Genomic DNA, 16,298 nt, shown 5'->3' with positions numbered 1-16,298 from the left:
TGTTTCCATCCTACTCTCTCCGTATTTTCAAACAGACCATGAAGAGTAAGCATTTTCTCTTTAGAGATGGCATATGGGGCTTTGGCCAACAGGCTGTTTCCATTTGTGATTCAGGGAGTGCTATGGCTTTAAATTCTGGAATGCATGGTGTAAGTCTCAACAGTAACGTCTACAGTGACAATATAATCCATAGGGTTAAAAGTCAACATCTCAAAACCATTACCCATAATTTAGCAGAAGAGGTTCAGTGTAGTGTTCGTAAGACAACTACTCTTGTCATTTCCTTTAAGAGAATGACAGGTGTGTTTAGCAATTGTCAGGAGGAATGAGAAGACAGGCATGTCTCCATCAATCTCTTCTACCGTGACATTCAGGGGAACTGATGTCCTTTCTCCGAAATGCCCAAATTATGCCCATGGATACAGCTCTACTATTGTTTCAATTTCCTTAACGTGGTTGCCTCATTTGTTTCCTCTGCTGGCCTTAAAACCATCTAGCTTTGAAAAAGGACTGCCAGTTGCTTTAGCTGAGACCACGAAGAGGAACACTCTCCCTCTTTCGCAAGATCGACGATGGGAAATGACAAATACCGAGTCAGCCTTAATTCTGATTGACTCGGACCTAAGACACACGCAGGTGAAACTAGTTCTCGGGAATCTTAGAAAATTGCTCTTGCCTACCCCACTTGTTCAAACTAATAACAGAAAATTGTGACGCAGGAGGAGACAGGCCTGATGCAGGTGTTTGCTCAAGAAGCATGAAGCCACTTCTTGGCTCCGTGTGCCTATCTGGTGTGTGTGTGAGCAGACCTTCTGAAATTTCAAGAAGTCATAAATCCAACTATTAGAACATTCAGCACGAAGCTTTTGGGGAGAATCCAAATGCAGGGCTCTTGCAAAGTATTCATCTGTCTTTTCCAAGCAACTTAGGATGTGATCATCACAACAAAAATGCTATTATCAAACACTGACACTATCCCTGTTATCACGCAGTTACTTCTGTTAGAAAAGAACAACTCTGTTCTCTTTTGCTGTGTTCTGCTGAATCCACGGCTCAAAGGGCTCGGTTAATTTTGTGACTGTCTTTCAACCTCCACTAATGCCTGGCAGATTGGTACCAGGATCAAAAGTGGTTAAGGAAAAAGAGGCCCACCACAGATTACGAACTAATTTCCTTTCACACCCACCACACATATGCATTTGGGACAACAGGAAATCCTAATTAAAGCAAAAGCCTTCTGCCACACAGCAAGTTTATTCCTAAAATAAATAAAAACAATCTGGCCCCTGTACTGGAAAAATGAGCTGTGCTGGTGCTTTTTTCTTTGCATTGAGTAGAGTGATGCGTGTGTGTGTGTGTGTCTGTCTGTGTATAAGTAGGCATGCCCATGTGCCTGCTTCTGTTCTGGTTTTTTTGCATCTCTCTCTTTTCTTTTAAGCTGAGCTTTATTACTCTTGAAAGCACAGGCCAGCAGTACTGATTAAAGCCAGGGAGGGGCTCCCACACACATTCCTTCTCGGCGCATTTGCTCTATACCTCCTTCTGGAAGCTTTCTTTTCATACTACACCCACCCTGAGGGGTCCTGACCCCTTAGGGTTTCTGGTGATTTGTGCTGATGCTCCATGGTTAAAAGAAATCCCCGCTGGACTCTTCCTGAAAAACACTAGGCGGGCTGGGGGCTTGTAACGATGTTTGGAGCTTGCTTTCTCATTCTCATTATTACCGTCTGCCGTTTTCAAGCGAGAATCTGTCTCATCCATTGTTTCATCTGTTTGCACGTAGAGTTCAGGACGCCACATGACTCACCCTTGAGTTTCATACACCAGAGACTTGGGAGGAAGCATTGTCCACAACCAATCAGTCCTCTCGATAGTTAGAGACCTGATCAGGAGAACATTTCACTTCACATCTCTGCTGTGCTTTCCACTATCCAGGCCCACTGAGGCCGATTCATTCGAAGGTTTATGTAGGAAGACAGTGTGAAAAACACATAGGGACTTGGTTGACTCTCTGTCCAGCAAGGGTAAATGCGGTGATGCAGTTTCTGAAAAAGCAAGTGTAAATCTTAGTAGACATTTGTGCAGGCATATTTCTTTTATCACATGAGGAGTGACAGTTCAGCACTCCCATATTTCTATATCCTGTGAGTCAGAGTATAGGCAGACAGTTGTGTTTCGTTCTCAGAACTTCACTGGCAGGAGAACTCACACAAAATATAGCAAAACAGAAGAGAGTGACCAGGATGGGGAAGGTATTGAAAACCAGATACTCAGACCAGTTGAAGGAACTGGTGATGATTAGTCTGAGAAAGACAAGACTGGGGTGGGGGGGAAGGGGATAATACAAGAACAATCCCTTAGTGTTATTTTGGACTTGATGAATATGACGTCAGAAGGTGCTTCACTAAAGATACCTCCTTGAGCTTTCTTTATTCCCATCGGTAGAAGGCAGGATCACCCAAGAATTAATGCTAAAATTGGCTAAGAAAGGTGTTTCAGCAGAGTTTGGACTACATCTTGGGAGAGGCAGATGAATAGCTGCACTTGATGGTTATTACAGTTCCTTCTGACCAGGAGTTTATATGATAATAATAGTTGGGGAACCATCCTTTATATGATATCAACTTTCCAATATTAGAGATTGTTTCATCGTTTTTTTGGCTAAGTCTTATGGACAGTAACTCATCAAGAGAAAGACTGTCAGCTGTTTGCACAGAGAAGCATCAGCTAAGTTGTGGTTTGGCCACTGAAGGCTAAGCTGCCTGAAATCTAACCCAAATTACCGCTAGGTTCTGCTTATGCTAACCTTCCATTTAGTATTTAATGTGCAGCTGCAAATGATTTGAGCTTACCATTTAGGGCTCTACCGAGTGGAATAACCTTCCTGAGTTATGACAAAAGGTTAGAGCATCTTGCTTATGATTCCTGGGATGTTTAAGTGACCTTTCTCAAGGCCCTGGCCAAATGTAAGCCTCCATCCTACCCTAGCAATATTTTGGGGGGGGAAAAAAACAAACAAAAAAAAACCTATCATTATCCTAACCTAGATGTTGTAGCAAAAAAAGAACCTAATCTAGGTTCCTTGTGCCAATAATTTCCACCACCAGTATCTCTCCTTCAAATCAAAAGAAGCATCAGCCTCTTTTTGATGAATTTACCCAGATATTTTGATGAATATTAACCACTTTTTATAAAGAATGTTAACAAATGTTTGGTGCTGTGGCTGTGATGCACTAAACTTGAGATTTAGTAACACTCCTTCCAAAAGTCAATCATTCTACCCTTCTGAGGACTGTCCGTTTCCATCCCTCATGGTGAGCTTAAAAGCCAAACTCCATGCTGGAGCCTCATTTAAGTCACACACATTCACCTGTGTTCTTTAGTCCCACCAGTCCTCATTGGCTCCTGCTTGCTTCAGTTCCATTCCGCTGCCTCTGACCGAGCAAGGTGAAGCTTTCTGAGTATTTCCACTACTCCGTGGTGCTGCCAGAGCTTTGAAAAAGAAATCGGGTTCCAATCAGAAGTGGCCAGTGACCCGAGGCTTCCATTATTGTAGGATTATGTCACTCTTTAATCCTTGTTTCAGAGTAATGTGTCTGACACTCAGATGTAAGCATTTCCTCTTGGACCAGCATCTGATCCTCCACGTTTATGTTTCTGCAGCATCCCGTGTACTGTGTAAATGTTGTTGGGACCCAAAACGCTCATAACCTCATCACCGTCTCCACCGATGGCAAAATGTGTTCTTGGAGCCTGGACATGCTCTCCACTCCACAGGTGGGTTTGTTTTCCCCTACACAGAAGAGCCTCCTGGTTAAAAGAGATACCTGCCTAATGGAATGGAGTTCCTAAAAGCCAAACCCTCACATCCTATAGGAGCTCAAATCAGTGGGTACACTTGAAAGAGTGGGGCCTGTTTTCGGCAGCCTTCTCTGGAAGCCAAAACCCATTTCCTTTACCGCACATCATGTAATTACTGTAATACGTTAATCCTTAGGTCAGTTTCAAGTGAAAATGAAATAATCCATTTCAAAGCATAGTAATTATGGAAGTTGGCTGCGGTAGGAATCCTGCTTACAGCATTGTTAAACAAATGCAGAGCAATCCTGATGGGTGCTTGCTTTGGAGAAAAAGGTATCCCAGCGAAACAGAAATCCAAGCCTTAGCTCACATCTGTAGCCTAGACAACCGCCTCGTGTGTTTGAAGAATTTGTCCAGCCATCTGTTTTCTCCTCTGGAATGTTTGTTAGGGTGGCTCCTGCCATTCCTTGCTCAACAAGCGAGAAGCTGAAAATGAAAAGTTCCAAGGTCTCCAAAGTGCTCCTGATGACAGTAATGGGAGCCAAACGAGCAGAAGTGGAAGAGACCATGGGGGGAGACAACTAAACGCAACTTTCAGGACATACATGTGTACACACACACACACAGAAGACAACACACATACACGCAAACACACAAAGAGCCGCGTCTTTCCACTTTTCTTTGTGGGGGAATAAAGTACTTCGCTGTCCACCAGGTAAAAACAGAGCAGAGTTTCCTGTTGTAGCCGTTGACAATGTGCGGAAACGTCAAGAAAGTTGTATAAGATAACTAGGAGATAATTCTCAATTTTAATTTTCCTTTCCCCTTTCCTGAACTAACAATGCTAGAATGTCTCCATCAGAAGTTTAGAAGATACTGGAAATTTCAGGAGACGTAAGGAAATGTGGAAACCAAGAAGAACCTCCCAAAAGTCGCCACAAAATAGGGATATAGAGAATAGTAAACCAAAGTTCTTTTTATCATTTTAGTGTCGGGGGAAGAGCTCATAAGTTCCTTACCGTTTAAGTTCCTCTGCTTTTGCCGATCTTTAACATTTATACAAGTTTGGGGAGTTGTGTGTGGGTATTTTACAGCTTTGTCTTAAATTTCTCAGCAATATGTTGTTTTCTTTGAAAAGCCCTGGAGATTACAAACAGATACGAGTAAACCCTCTAATTAGGAATTTTTAATTGCCCATTTTGATGATTAAATGTGTGTGTGTGTGTGTGTGTTTAGGTTACAGCCCCTCACAGGGGGAGCTGCAGGGTCATTTTCATTAATTTTAGGGGGCCCGCAGACGCCTGTCTCTGGCCAGAGATGGAAGCATTTCGGTGGTATGGCTGTGGATGACAAGCAGACAGGGGAGCAGAAGACATTTGCCCTGCTCCCTCGCTGTCCCAAGTGGGTGCCCACGAGGCTGTGCCCTCCCTCTGCTAATTTTGGCAATGGCACGGTTTGTGTTACTGCCGTCACAGCATCCGCTCACTCAGACACTCCCCGCGTCTGGGTCTCACAGACTGCGAGCCTGTCACATGACCACGTGGTCTGCGTGTTCCAGACTGCTAGCATGTGCTTCCGATTTATAGACTCCATGGCTGCGATGCCTCAGTTTATTTGTTTGCATAAAAGAGACTAAACTTCCAAATATAATAACATGGTCCCTCAGAAATTTTTTTTTTTTTTTTAATTACTTTAGGTGTACCAGGCAGGCTTTTGGGCGTAAATAACCAGAAGTATTCAAGAATGTTAGGTCCACCTAACTACTCTGCACTGTCCTTAAACTCAATTCAGCAGAATGTCTTTTACAATACACTGGAATTCCCGATTCTGAAAATCATTTTAGATAAAATAAAGACCCTCATTATTATTTTAAAGACCAACTTAAACATTGTTTTTTTGCAGACTTAACAGCCTACACACCCAATGTCTGCCCTTCATGAATTCGAGTCCCTACTGAAATCTGGTTCTTATGACCTGAGTGACAACTCTCTGGTTTTAGCCCACGGAGGACACACACTTCTGCTTTGACAAATGTGCTCCGTACATCTGATATTAATACATGCGTATTCTCATGAACAATTGATTTTGGAAATGTTTGTAAATACAAGGGTATTGTGTGTTTTACTAAAGCCTGGGGCTGACAAGTGTAACCATTACAGTATTATCTTTAGTTTCTGCACCATTAGTTTCAAAATTCTCACCTGTCATCTCTGCCTGACTTCAGAAGCAACAGCACACGCTGATGAAATCCAGCCGCTGAAACCAGAGATACACAGAAGCTTGAATGTCAGGGGCAGTAAAGCGTGGTTTCTGGCACAGCCAGGGTCTTTTGTAACGCTGTGTGAAAAGCAAACAGACGATTTAGTCGAATGATTTTTCCGTGCTATCTTTGGCATGGCAAGGAGTTGACAGAGGAAATGTAACCGCGCCGTGTTTTGGTAGGAGAGCATGGAGCTGGTGTACAATAAGTCCAAGCCTGTGGCCGTTACTGGAATGGCTTTCCCCACGGGAGACGTCAATAACTTCGTGGTTGGCAGCGAGGAGGGTACAGTCTACACGGCCTGTCGTCATGGAAGGTGAGTTTCTGTTTTCTTAACCGTGACGTGTTCTTCATTTCCGAAAGTCTGTTATCGCTTGCTGGATTGTAACACCTTGCATTATGAGAAAGGCATTTCTGCAGAAATGCAAATCACAGTCTCATGTCTTCACTGTTTTATAGCATCCGTCTGCTCTGGTCATTAGCCATTTGTAAGCCTTTGGTGGTTCACGTTGCCTGGAGGAAAAAAGCCCAAACTTTTTAGCATATCAGAGAAGATTCTTGACTGCCCTGGCCTGCCCTTCCCCAGCTTCAGCCTTCAGGCTCCCCCATGCACCCATCCCCACATTGCTGATCCCACTACGGATCTGTGAGTGAGTTTGTACATCCAGTTTCTCCTGCTGCATCTGGTATTTCTCTCTTCTTGGCCTGATTAATCTCCCCCGCCCTTATCCTTCAAGAGCCAGCACAAAGGTCTTTCCACGAGCCTCTCCTGACTTCCTTGGGTGAAGGAAATCATTTCCTCCTTTATGTTTCCATAGCATTTTCATCCTCTTTACTCATTCGTTCGTTTAAGGGATATTTCCTGAGAACCTACCATACGTCAGGCACCATCACTTTATAAGGAATGCGGTAAGGAACAAAACAGACCTGGAGTTTATATTCTGAGGGTGACTGACAGTAAACTAATAAGCAAATATGTGATTTGAGAAGATGAGTACTTGGAGAAAATTAAAGTAGAATCAATGGGATAGAAGTACAAGCTGTCAGATGGGCTTGTTTTTTTTTTTTTACTTATTTTTATATCACTTCTGCATTAGCATTCATCACATTTTTAACTATTCAGGCATCTGCCCTTTTTTTTTTTCCCCCTGAACTATTTCCATCTCATTATTGATTTCCTGCTTGGTGCTGGGAACATAGTAAGTGAGGAGTTAAAAATCTATATAAGGAAAAAAGAATGAAAATAACTGCATAATATAGAGAGGTGCCTTAGGGCCCTTCCTCCCAATCAGAGGCCAAAATAGTATGAGATACACGAGGTGGAATGAAGATTCAGAATGAAGATAGGTGATACAAACTCTATCTTGATTGAGAGACTGGCAAATGCTCCTAGGAAAATCTCAGGAAAGAAGTGGAATCCGGTAATTTAGCTAGATTATAAAATTACACACAAGATTTAACGAATGGACTCATATTTTGAAAGTTTCACTGTGTTCACCTTGGTGCGTTATTTCCCTTTCACTTTAGAACTTCTAATTCAATTGATTTTGCATCTCTTGCACTCAGGTTATTTAGATTGCATGAGGAACCAGGAATTGTTCCAAGTCCTTACTCTAATGTGTTTGTGATTCATTGAAGAATGAATCCATGGCCCAGGTGTATGACTCTCCCATTCACACAATACAAATTATGAAGTTCCTACTTTGCTGCCCACAGAAACCAGCAGTATTTTCCCTCCTCACGTGAATAAAAGATGACTAGAAAGATGTTATATGACTAGGAAGATGTTATAATTCCATGCCCAGCAGTCTTATTTCATAGAGTTGTTCTCTCAGTTGTGTCTGACTCTTTGTGCCCCCATGGACTGTAGCCTGCCATGCTCCTCTGTCTGTGGAATTCTCCAGATAAGAATACTGGAGTGGATAACCATGTCCTCCTCCAAGGGATCTTCCCGACCCAGAGATAGAACCCAGGTATCCTACATTGCAGGCAGACTCTTTACCTAGTCTGAGCCACCAAGGAAGCCCTCTCCTCCTTCATTAGTACCTTCATTATAACTATGCATCAAAGTTTTCCAAAAGCAGAGAAAGATCTGATAAAGTTGTTCATTCTTGGAAATGTTAACTGCACAACTACTCAGCAAAAGGCATTGCTAGACGTTGCTGGGCATGCAGACATCATTTAAGCCTGTTCCTGTCTTCAAGAAACTGATGATGGTGGGAAAGGTAAACACAGAAACATCTGCAAGACAGGTGGAACGCTGTGAATGGAAGGAGAGGAGCACAGAATGCAGAGTGGACCAAACAAAGGCTCACAGGTTTATCTACGTATTTATTAGAACCGACAGGACACAGGTTCAGTTCCCTTAACCCAGGGCCTTAGTTATCTGTGAGGGCTCCAGAACATGTTCACTGATAACTTTTCAGATTTTTTTTTAATTCTCTAATGTGAGTGTTTTCATGATGAATGTTTTTGCTCTGTGGCTCTTTTCCTTTTCAAGCACAATCAGAAGATGCACTGTTCAAAAGAAGGGGACCTAAGGGGCTTTCCAGGTGGCACTAGCGGTAAAGAACCTGCCTGCCAATGACATAAGAGATGTAGGTCCGATCCCTGGGTTGGGAAGATCCCCTGGAGAAGGGAACGGCAACCTTCTCTAGTAGTCTTGCCTGGAGAATCCCATGGACAGGGGAGCCTGGCGGGCTATAGTCCATAGGGTCTCAAAGAATCAGACACGCCTGAAGCGACTTAGCATGCACGCAAGGTACAAACCACGTCATTTTACAACAAGCTTGATCTTGCTTTTTACATTGATCCATCCATCTGAAATATAAAACACAGATCTTAGTAAAGTTATAAAGTCACAGGCATTTGGCTTCATAGTAATCTTAAGTGGGTCATACAGGGCTACAGAGGAGAGGTGTGAAATTTCTGTTTTTCACCTAACATGGAAAAGGTGCAAATCCACTTCCATAAATCAAATAAGGTCCTCATTTTGCACCCTATAAACCCTTTCAGGATGCTGTTACGGGCAAGCGGAACCTCACCTGGGGCCACTTCAAAGATCAGTTCCTCGAGTTCTCTAGAACGAATGTAAATGATCACATGTAGAACGGCTGTTGGCAGTTTTACCAGGCATAATTTTTGAGTGCTTGTTACACTACAGTATTTGGCTAGTGATTTCAAATTTTGCTCAACACGCTGACATTAACTGGTGCCCCAGAAGCTCACATGCTTTGATAACTTAATTCATTTTCATTCTTTGTGATGTAATATTTAGAAGCCGCAAACCCTCTGTGTTTGTCATATTTATAACCTGTGTATACTTATTTTGTATAACCAAAATACAGCATTTTGATTTATTTTCTAATTGGGTGTTATTGCATGCAGACTGTTGTATAAAAATGAGTAATGGAAACAATCCCAGCTTAGTTAAAGAAATGACATATGTCTGTGGATAACTTTCAAACTGTGTATCACCATTTCTTAAATGAGCTTCTCTTGGGGAGAAAGGCAGGAGTTTGTCTGTCTCTTCCTTTGTTTTGTTCAAGAAGTGTTTATTGAACACTTACTACACTATGCAACAAGAAAAACAAGGCACCAGCCCTCACGGAGTTTACACTTAGTGGATTTGTAAATTACTCTCCTCCTTTCAGTGAAAACAGAAGTTCCTCTGTATTACATTTAAGTTATTTTGCCTATGATTTTTATGACAACAATGGTTTCCACGAAGTTTTACATTTTCAGGAGTATCAACCTAATTTAAGAAATTTTCTTGAGGGACTTCCCTGGAGGTCCAGTGGTTAAGGCTTTGTCTTCCAGTGCAAGGGGTGTGGGTTTGATCCCCGGTAGGGGAGCTAGGTTCTCAAATGCCTGGTGACCAAAAAACCAAAACAGAAAAAAACAGAAGCAGTGTTGTAACCAATTCAATAAACACTTTAAAAATGGCCCACATCAAAATAATAATAATAATAATAAACTTTAAAGAAAAAACATTTTCTTGAAAGGATAAATACATGTACTCAAGGATATGTGAAGTTTTATAGCCAAAGTGAAGTTGCTCAGTCATGTCCGACTCTTTGTGACCCCGTGGGCTGTAGCCTACCAGGCTCCTCCGTCCATGGAATTTTCCAAGCAAGAGTACTGGAGTGAGTTGCCATTTCTTTTTCCAGGGGATCTTCCCGACCCAGGGATAAAACCCAGGTCTTAAGTCTTCTCTAAAAGGAGTTAAAATGGAAGTTGTGCCAAATGTCATCACAAGAATAGAATCATCTTATTATAACTATGAAAGCTCTGGGAGCTGAGTATATAATTGTCCTCTGGTGTCTGAATCCATGGGGAATTGGTTCCAGGAGCCCTTGCAGGTACCAAAATCTAAGGATGTTCAAGTCCCATCTAAAAATGGCACGGCATAGCTGCCCCTCCATATCACAGGTATCAGGGGATGTGGATGGTTGACTGTGTGTGTGTTCCATCAAAGTATCAATAGCTTCATCAGCAGTGATGGGCTTTGAAATACTCCTTAAAAAGGATTAAGTGATAAAAGTCGGTATTCAATTCTGAAGATTAAAAAGATGTTATTGCTCCGTGTTGTTTTAAATCACTGAGAGCAGGATAGCATTTATTTCTCTCAACATAACTGTGACAGTGAGTTTCATATCTGGTGGTTTATGCCTGTGTTAAATTATGGAGAAGTAATCATGCAGAGACAAACCTTTTTTTTTTTTTCCTTAAAAGCAGTCACCAATTTGTGAAGGTCACTGAAACTCTTGTCTTGTGTGGTCTTCACGCAGCAAAGCCGGCATCGGGGAAGTCTTCGAAGGCCACCAAGGGCCGGTGACAGGAATTAACTGCCACATGGCAGTGGGCCCAATCGACTTCTCACACCTGTTTGTCACATCGTCATTTGACTGGACCGTCAAACTGTGGACTACAAAGGTGAGCACACCTTGATTTACTCTCCCAGGCCACACCTAGGCAAGAGGACAGCATTGTCCCCTGCAAGGAATTGTGGGGAGCCTGAAGTCTCTTCTAGGAGACCTGACATTGGGAATTCATACAACTTTCTGGTGAACCCGACCTGCGTTTGAGCTAGTTAAGGCTCACTTTCTCAGTCCATTTAATTTAGTTTAACATATATAAGTAATATATGTTACTGGAGAATACTCTCATTGTAAAAATTCATACAATGCAAATAATGATAAAACAAGTCCTTCTTCACCAACACTAAGCCTTCCCATGGCATCCTCTTCATTGACTTTGATCCTAACCTTTTCCCCAGAGGTGTACCCCCTGTTATCACTTCAGTTTTGAGTATCCAGAGCTTTGCAGTGGTTATATACATCTGTATCTATGGAAATACAGGACTTGAGACGGGTTTCTTGGTTTTGGAGGTTCGGGTTTTGGGATCTTTTTGAGTTTTGATGGTTTTTAAATGAGTAAATGGCACTGTCTTATTTGTACTTTTAAAAAATATTTATTTATGACTGCGCTGGTCTTTATTGCTTTGCATGGGCTTTCTCTGATTGCTGTGAGTGGGGGCTACTCTTCATTGTGGTACATGGGCTTCTCATTTCCGTGTCTTCTCTTGTTGCAGAGCACAGTCTATAGGCACGTGGGCTTCAGTAGTTGCGGCACATGGGCCCTAGGGCGCAGGCGCAGTAGTTGTGGCTCATGGGCCCTAGGGTGCAGGCTCAGTAGTTGTGGCGCATGGCCCTAGGGCACAGGCTCAGTAGTGTGGCTCATGGGCCCTAGGGCGCAGGCTCAGTAGTTGTGGCGCATGGGCCCTAGGGTGCAGGCTCAGTAGTTGTGGCGCATGGCCCTAGGGCACAGGCTCAATAGTTGTTATGCATGGGCCCTAGGGCGCAGGCTCAGTAGTGTGGCTCATGGGCCCTAGGGCGCAGGCTCAGTAGTGTGGCTCATGGGTTCACGTGCTCCGGGGCCTGTAGGATCTTCCTAGATGAGGGATCGAACCAGTATCAGCTGATTGGCAGGCAGATTCTTATCCACTGTGCCACCAGGGTAGTCCTCTGATTTGTACTTTTAAAGGTAATTCTGATCATGTTTGGGAGCAAGAAGAACTATGAAAGGCCACTCACCTACAAGAAATGTGCAGGAGTTCAGGGAAGAAATGACAGTGGCTTAGATCGGGAATTTGAAATGGAGAAAAATAGATGGGTTCAAGAATCATTTATGAGGAAAAAGTCACAGAATTTGGCAATTGATTTGATTCAAGGAAGGTGAGAAAGAGAGAGTCAGCAGAAAAGAGCCCAGGTTTAAGACTGGGGCAGCTGGAGATCTGGGGTGGCATTCATTGTGCTGAGCAATGCCCAAAGAAGGGCATGATGGTAAGGGGCAACATACAGGTTGGGTTTAATGGTACCTTGGAGGCACAGTTCACAGCCTTCACTACGCAGTTTGAGAATTGGGACAGAAGAAGAGGGAGAGTTTGGGGCTGCAAGTACAGACTTAATTGCAACAAGAATAACAATGATTATTAAGTCCAAGGAGTGGATCTTAAAAGAAATACTGAAACACAATGCAGAGAAAGAAAATATTTAGGAAATAAATAGGAGTTGTGGAAGTAGAAAAGGAGATTAAAAATTAACCCAAGAAATGGGAAAACATAAAATTGTTTGCAAATGGGGCTTCCAGGATGTTAATGAAAAGAGAACATATCAAGAGGACAGAGTTGGCTCTTAATTGCGTGAAAAACAACCACACTTAGAAATTCACACTAAAACCAAGTTGAGAAACCTTTTTTCAACTATGCTGCTAAGTCGCTTCAGTCGTGTCCTACTCTGTGTGACCCCATAGATGGCAGCCCACCGGGCTCCCCCGTCCCTGGGATTCTCCAGGCAAGAACACTGGAGTGGGTTGCCATTTCCTTCTCCAATGCATGAAAGTGAAAAGTGAAAGGGAAGTTGCTCAGGTGTGTCTGACTCTTCTCGACCCCATGGACTGCAGCCCACCAGGCTCCTTCGTCCATGGGATTGACATAAATCCAGAAGATAGCATTCTCTGTGGTGAGACTGAAAGAAAAAACCATTCTCCTACAATGTCATTGGATATGCAAATAGTACAACACTAGGGAGGGGAATTTGGCATTATCTAAAAATAATGAATACATATTTGCTCATTGATAGAGCAGTTCCCACTTGTAAGATTCTAATGCCAAAGATATACTAGCAATAAATAAGAAAAAGACTTACACAGAGAGATTTCTTGATAGAGAAGGGCTGCTTTGAATCTCAGAACACTGGGAAAAAAACCCAAAAGTCCATCAGTAGGACACTGAACAAATCACAGATGTAGAAATTCAGATGTAGAAAGAAATGAAGATGTTCTCGTACCCTTATGAAGCGATCTCTAGAATATATTTCTTAAATGAGAAAAGCAAGGTGGAGAAACATGTAAACAGTTTGTTGTCATCATTTACTATTTACTTATGTGTTTTTAACATTTAATTTTTGTTTTGTATTATAGCTGACTTGCCGTGTTGCGTTAATTTTAGGAGTCCAGCAAAGCGGTTCAGTTCCTTTTCAGGTTGTTTTCCCATATAGTTTACTCTAGGATCCTGAGTGGAGCTCCCTGGGCTATGCGGTAGTGTGTGTGCATGTCAGTCCCAATCTCCTGCTGTATCCCTCCCCCACTGTTCCCCTTTGGTAACCATGAGCTGGGTTTTGAAGTCTGTGAGTCTGTTTCTGTATTGTAAATAGGTCCATTTGTATCATTGTTTTAGATTCCACATACGAGTGATATCATATAATGCATGCATTTCTGTCTGATTACTTCACTTAGTATAATAATCTCTAGGTGTGCTGCAAATGGTATTATTCTTTGTCGTGACTGAATAATATTCCATTGTATATTATGTACCACATCCTCTTTGTCCACTCTTCTGTCTGTGGTCATTAACGTCGCTTCTATGCTTCGGCTATTGTAAATAGTACTGCGGTGAACCTTAGGGTACATGTATCTTTAAAAAAATTTTTTTTGGAGTATAGTTGATTTACAGTGTTATGTTAGTTTCAGATGTACAGCAAAGTGAATCAGTAATTCATACACATATAGCCATACATTTTTTTACATTATTTTCCCATATAGATCATTGCAGAGTATTGAGTATAGTTCCCTGTGCTGAACAGTAGATTCTTATTATTATCTAATTTATATATAGCAGTTGTAGTAGTAGTGTATTTATATCTATATTACATATGTAACATTACATATATATGTAATATAGATATAATGTGACATATATATATGCAAATCCCAATCTCCCAATTTATCCCTCCCCTACTTATGCCCTGATAACTGTAAGTTTGTGTTCTACATCTGTGACTCTACTTCTGTTTTGTAAAAAATTCATTTTACCCCCCTCCTTTTTTAGATTCCACATATTAGTGACGTGATATTTGTCTTTCTGTGTCTGACTTACTTCACTCAGTACAACAATATCGAAGTCCATCCATGTTGCTGCAAATGGCATTATTTCACTCTTTTTTATTGCGGAGTAATATTCTGTTGTATATATATGCCACATCTTCTTTATCCATTCCTCTGTTGATGGATGTTTAGGTTGCTTCCATGTCTTGCCTATTATAAACAGTGCTGTTTATAAACATGGGGTGTATGTATCTTTTCTAATTATGGTTTTGTTTCAATATATGCCCAAGTAGGATTGCTGGATCATATGGTAACTCTGCTTTTAGCTGTTTAAGAAACCCCTATACTGTGTTTTATAATGATTGTACCAATTTACATCTCACCAATAGTAGAGGAGAGTTCCCTTTTCTCCAAACCCTCTCCAGCATTTATTGTGTATAGACTTCTTGATGATAGCCATTCTGACTAGCATGAGGCAGTATGTCATTGTAGTTTTGATTTGCATTTCTCTAACGGTTAGCAATGTTGAGCATCTTTTCATATGCTTTTGGGACATCTGTTTATCTTCTTGGGAGGCATGTCTCTCTATACCTTCAGCCCTTTTCTTGATTGGGTTGTTTGTTTTTATACTGAGCTGCATGAGCTGTTGATGTATTTGGAGGATTAATCCCTTGTTGGTTGCATCATTTGCAAATATTTTCTTCCATTCTGTGGATTGTCTTTTGATTTTGTTTATAGTTTCCTTTGTGGTGCAAAACCTTTTAAGTTTAATTTGGTCCCACTAGTTTATTTTTGGTTTTATTTTCATTACTCTTGGAGGTGGATCCAAAAAGATATTGCTGTGATTTATGTCAGTGTTCTGCCTATGTTTTCCTCTGAGGGGAGCTTATTTTGTGTATGGTATTAAAGGATGTTCTAATTTCATTCTTTTACATGTAGTGGACATGTAGTCAACTTTATTCAGCAACACTTATTGAAGAAACTACCTTTTCTCCATTGTATATTCTTGCCTCCTTTGTCAAAGATAAGGTGCCCATAGGTGCATGGGTTTATCCCTAGGCTTTCTGTCTTGTTCCATTGATCTATATTTCTGTTTTTGTACCAATTTCATACTGTTTTGATGACTGTGGCTTTGTAGTATAGTAGAAGCTCTATACAGTCAGCAAAAAGAAGACCAGGAGCCGACTGTGGCTCAGATCATGAACTCCTTGTTGCCAAATTCAGACTTAAATTGAAGAAAGTAGGGAAAACCATTAGACCATTCAGGTATGACCTAAATCAAATCCCTTATGATTATACAATGGAAGTGAGAAATAGATTTAAGGGCCTAGATCTGATAGATAGAGTGCCTGATGAACTATGGAATGAGGTTCATGACATTGTATAGGAGACAGAGATCAAGACCATCCCCATGGAAAAGAAATGCAAAAAAGCAAAATGGCTGTCTGGGGAGGCCTTACCAACAGCTGTGAAAAGAAGAGAAGCGAAAAGCAAAGGAGCAAAGGAAAGATATAAGCATCTGAATGCAGAGTTCCAAAGAATAGCAAGGAGAGATAAGAAAGCCTTCTTCAGAGATGAATGCAAAGAAATAGAGGAAAACAACAGAACGGGAAAAACCGGAGATCTCTTCAATAAAATCAGAGATACTAAAGGGAGAACATGTGGCCACAAGTAAAACTGAACTCTCTCCCATCTTTCCTAAACAAGGACAATGGCAGAGAAGCAGCTGGCCTAGCTAGCTCCAGGTTAAAAATACACTCCAAAAAATACTGAGAAACCAGGTCATGTGTCCGGGGGATCTGCCATTGCAGCCACTGGCTGCAGAAATCAAGCCCCTGGGCCCAGACACTGT

At 41.7% G+C, this 16,298-nt stretch overlaps 1 protein-coding gene across 1 annotated transcript in view; it reads left to right on the top strand.

The window, feature by feature from the left end:
* DYNC1I1 (dynein, cytoplasmic 1, intermediate chain 1) overlaps window positions 1–16,298 on the top strand; it is a 380,358-nt gene that overhangs the window by 292,715 nt on the left and 71,345 nt on the right. The window contains exons 12-14 of the mRNA XM_010839743.1: window positions 3,664–3,777; window positions 6,244–6,377; window positions 10,852–10,996. Coding sequence (XP_010838045.1) covers window positions 3,664–3,777; window positions 6,244–6,377; window positions 10,852–10,996 — 393 coding nt within the window. The remainder of the gene's footprint in view (window positions 1–3,663; window positions 3,778–6,243; window positions 6,378–10,851; window positions 10,997–16,298) is intronic.

Source organism: Bison bison, unplaced genomic scaffold (genome assembly GCF_000754665.1).
Source record: "Bison bison bison isolate TAMUID 2011002044 unplaced genomic scaffold, Bison_UMD1.0 scf7180017864134, whole genome shotgun sequence".
Classification (NCBI taxonomy): domain Eukaryota; kingdom Metazoa; phylum Chordata; class Mammalia; order Artiodactyla; family Bovidae; genus Bison; species Bison bison.
This window is presented reverse-complemented; position numbering and strand designations above follow the sequence as displayed.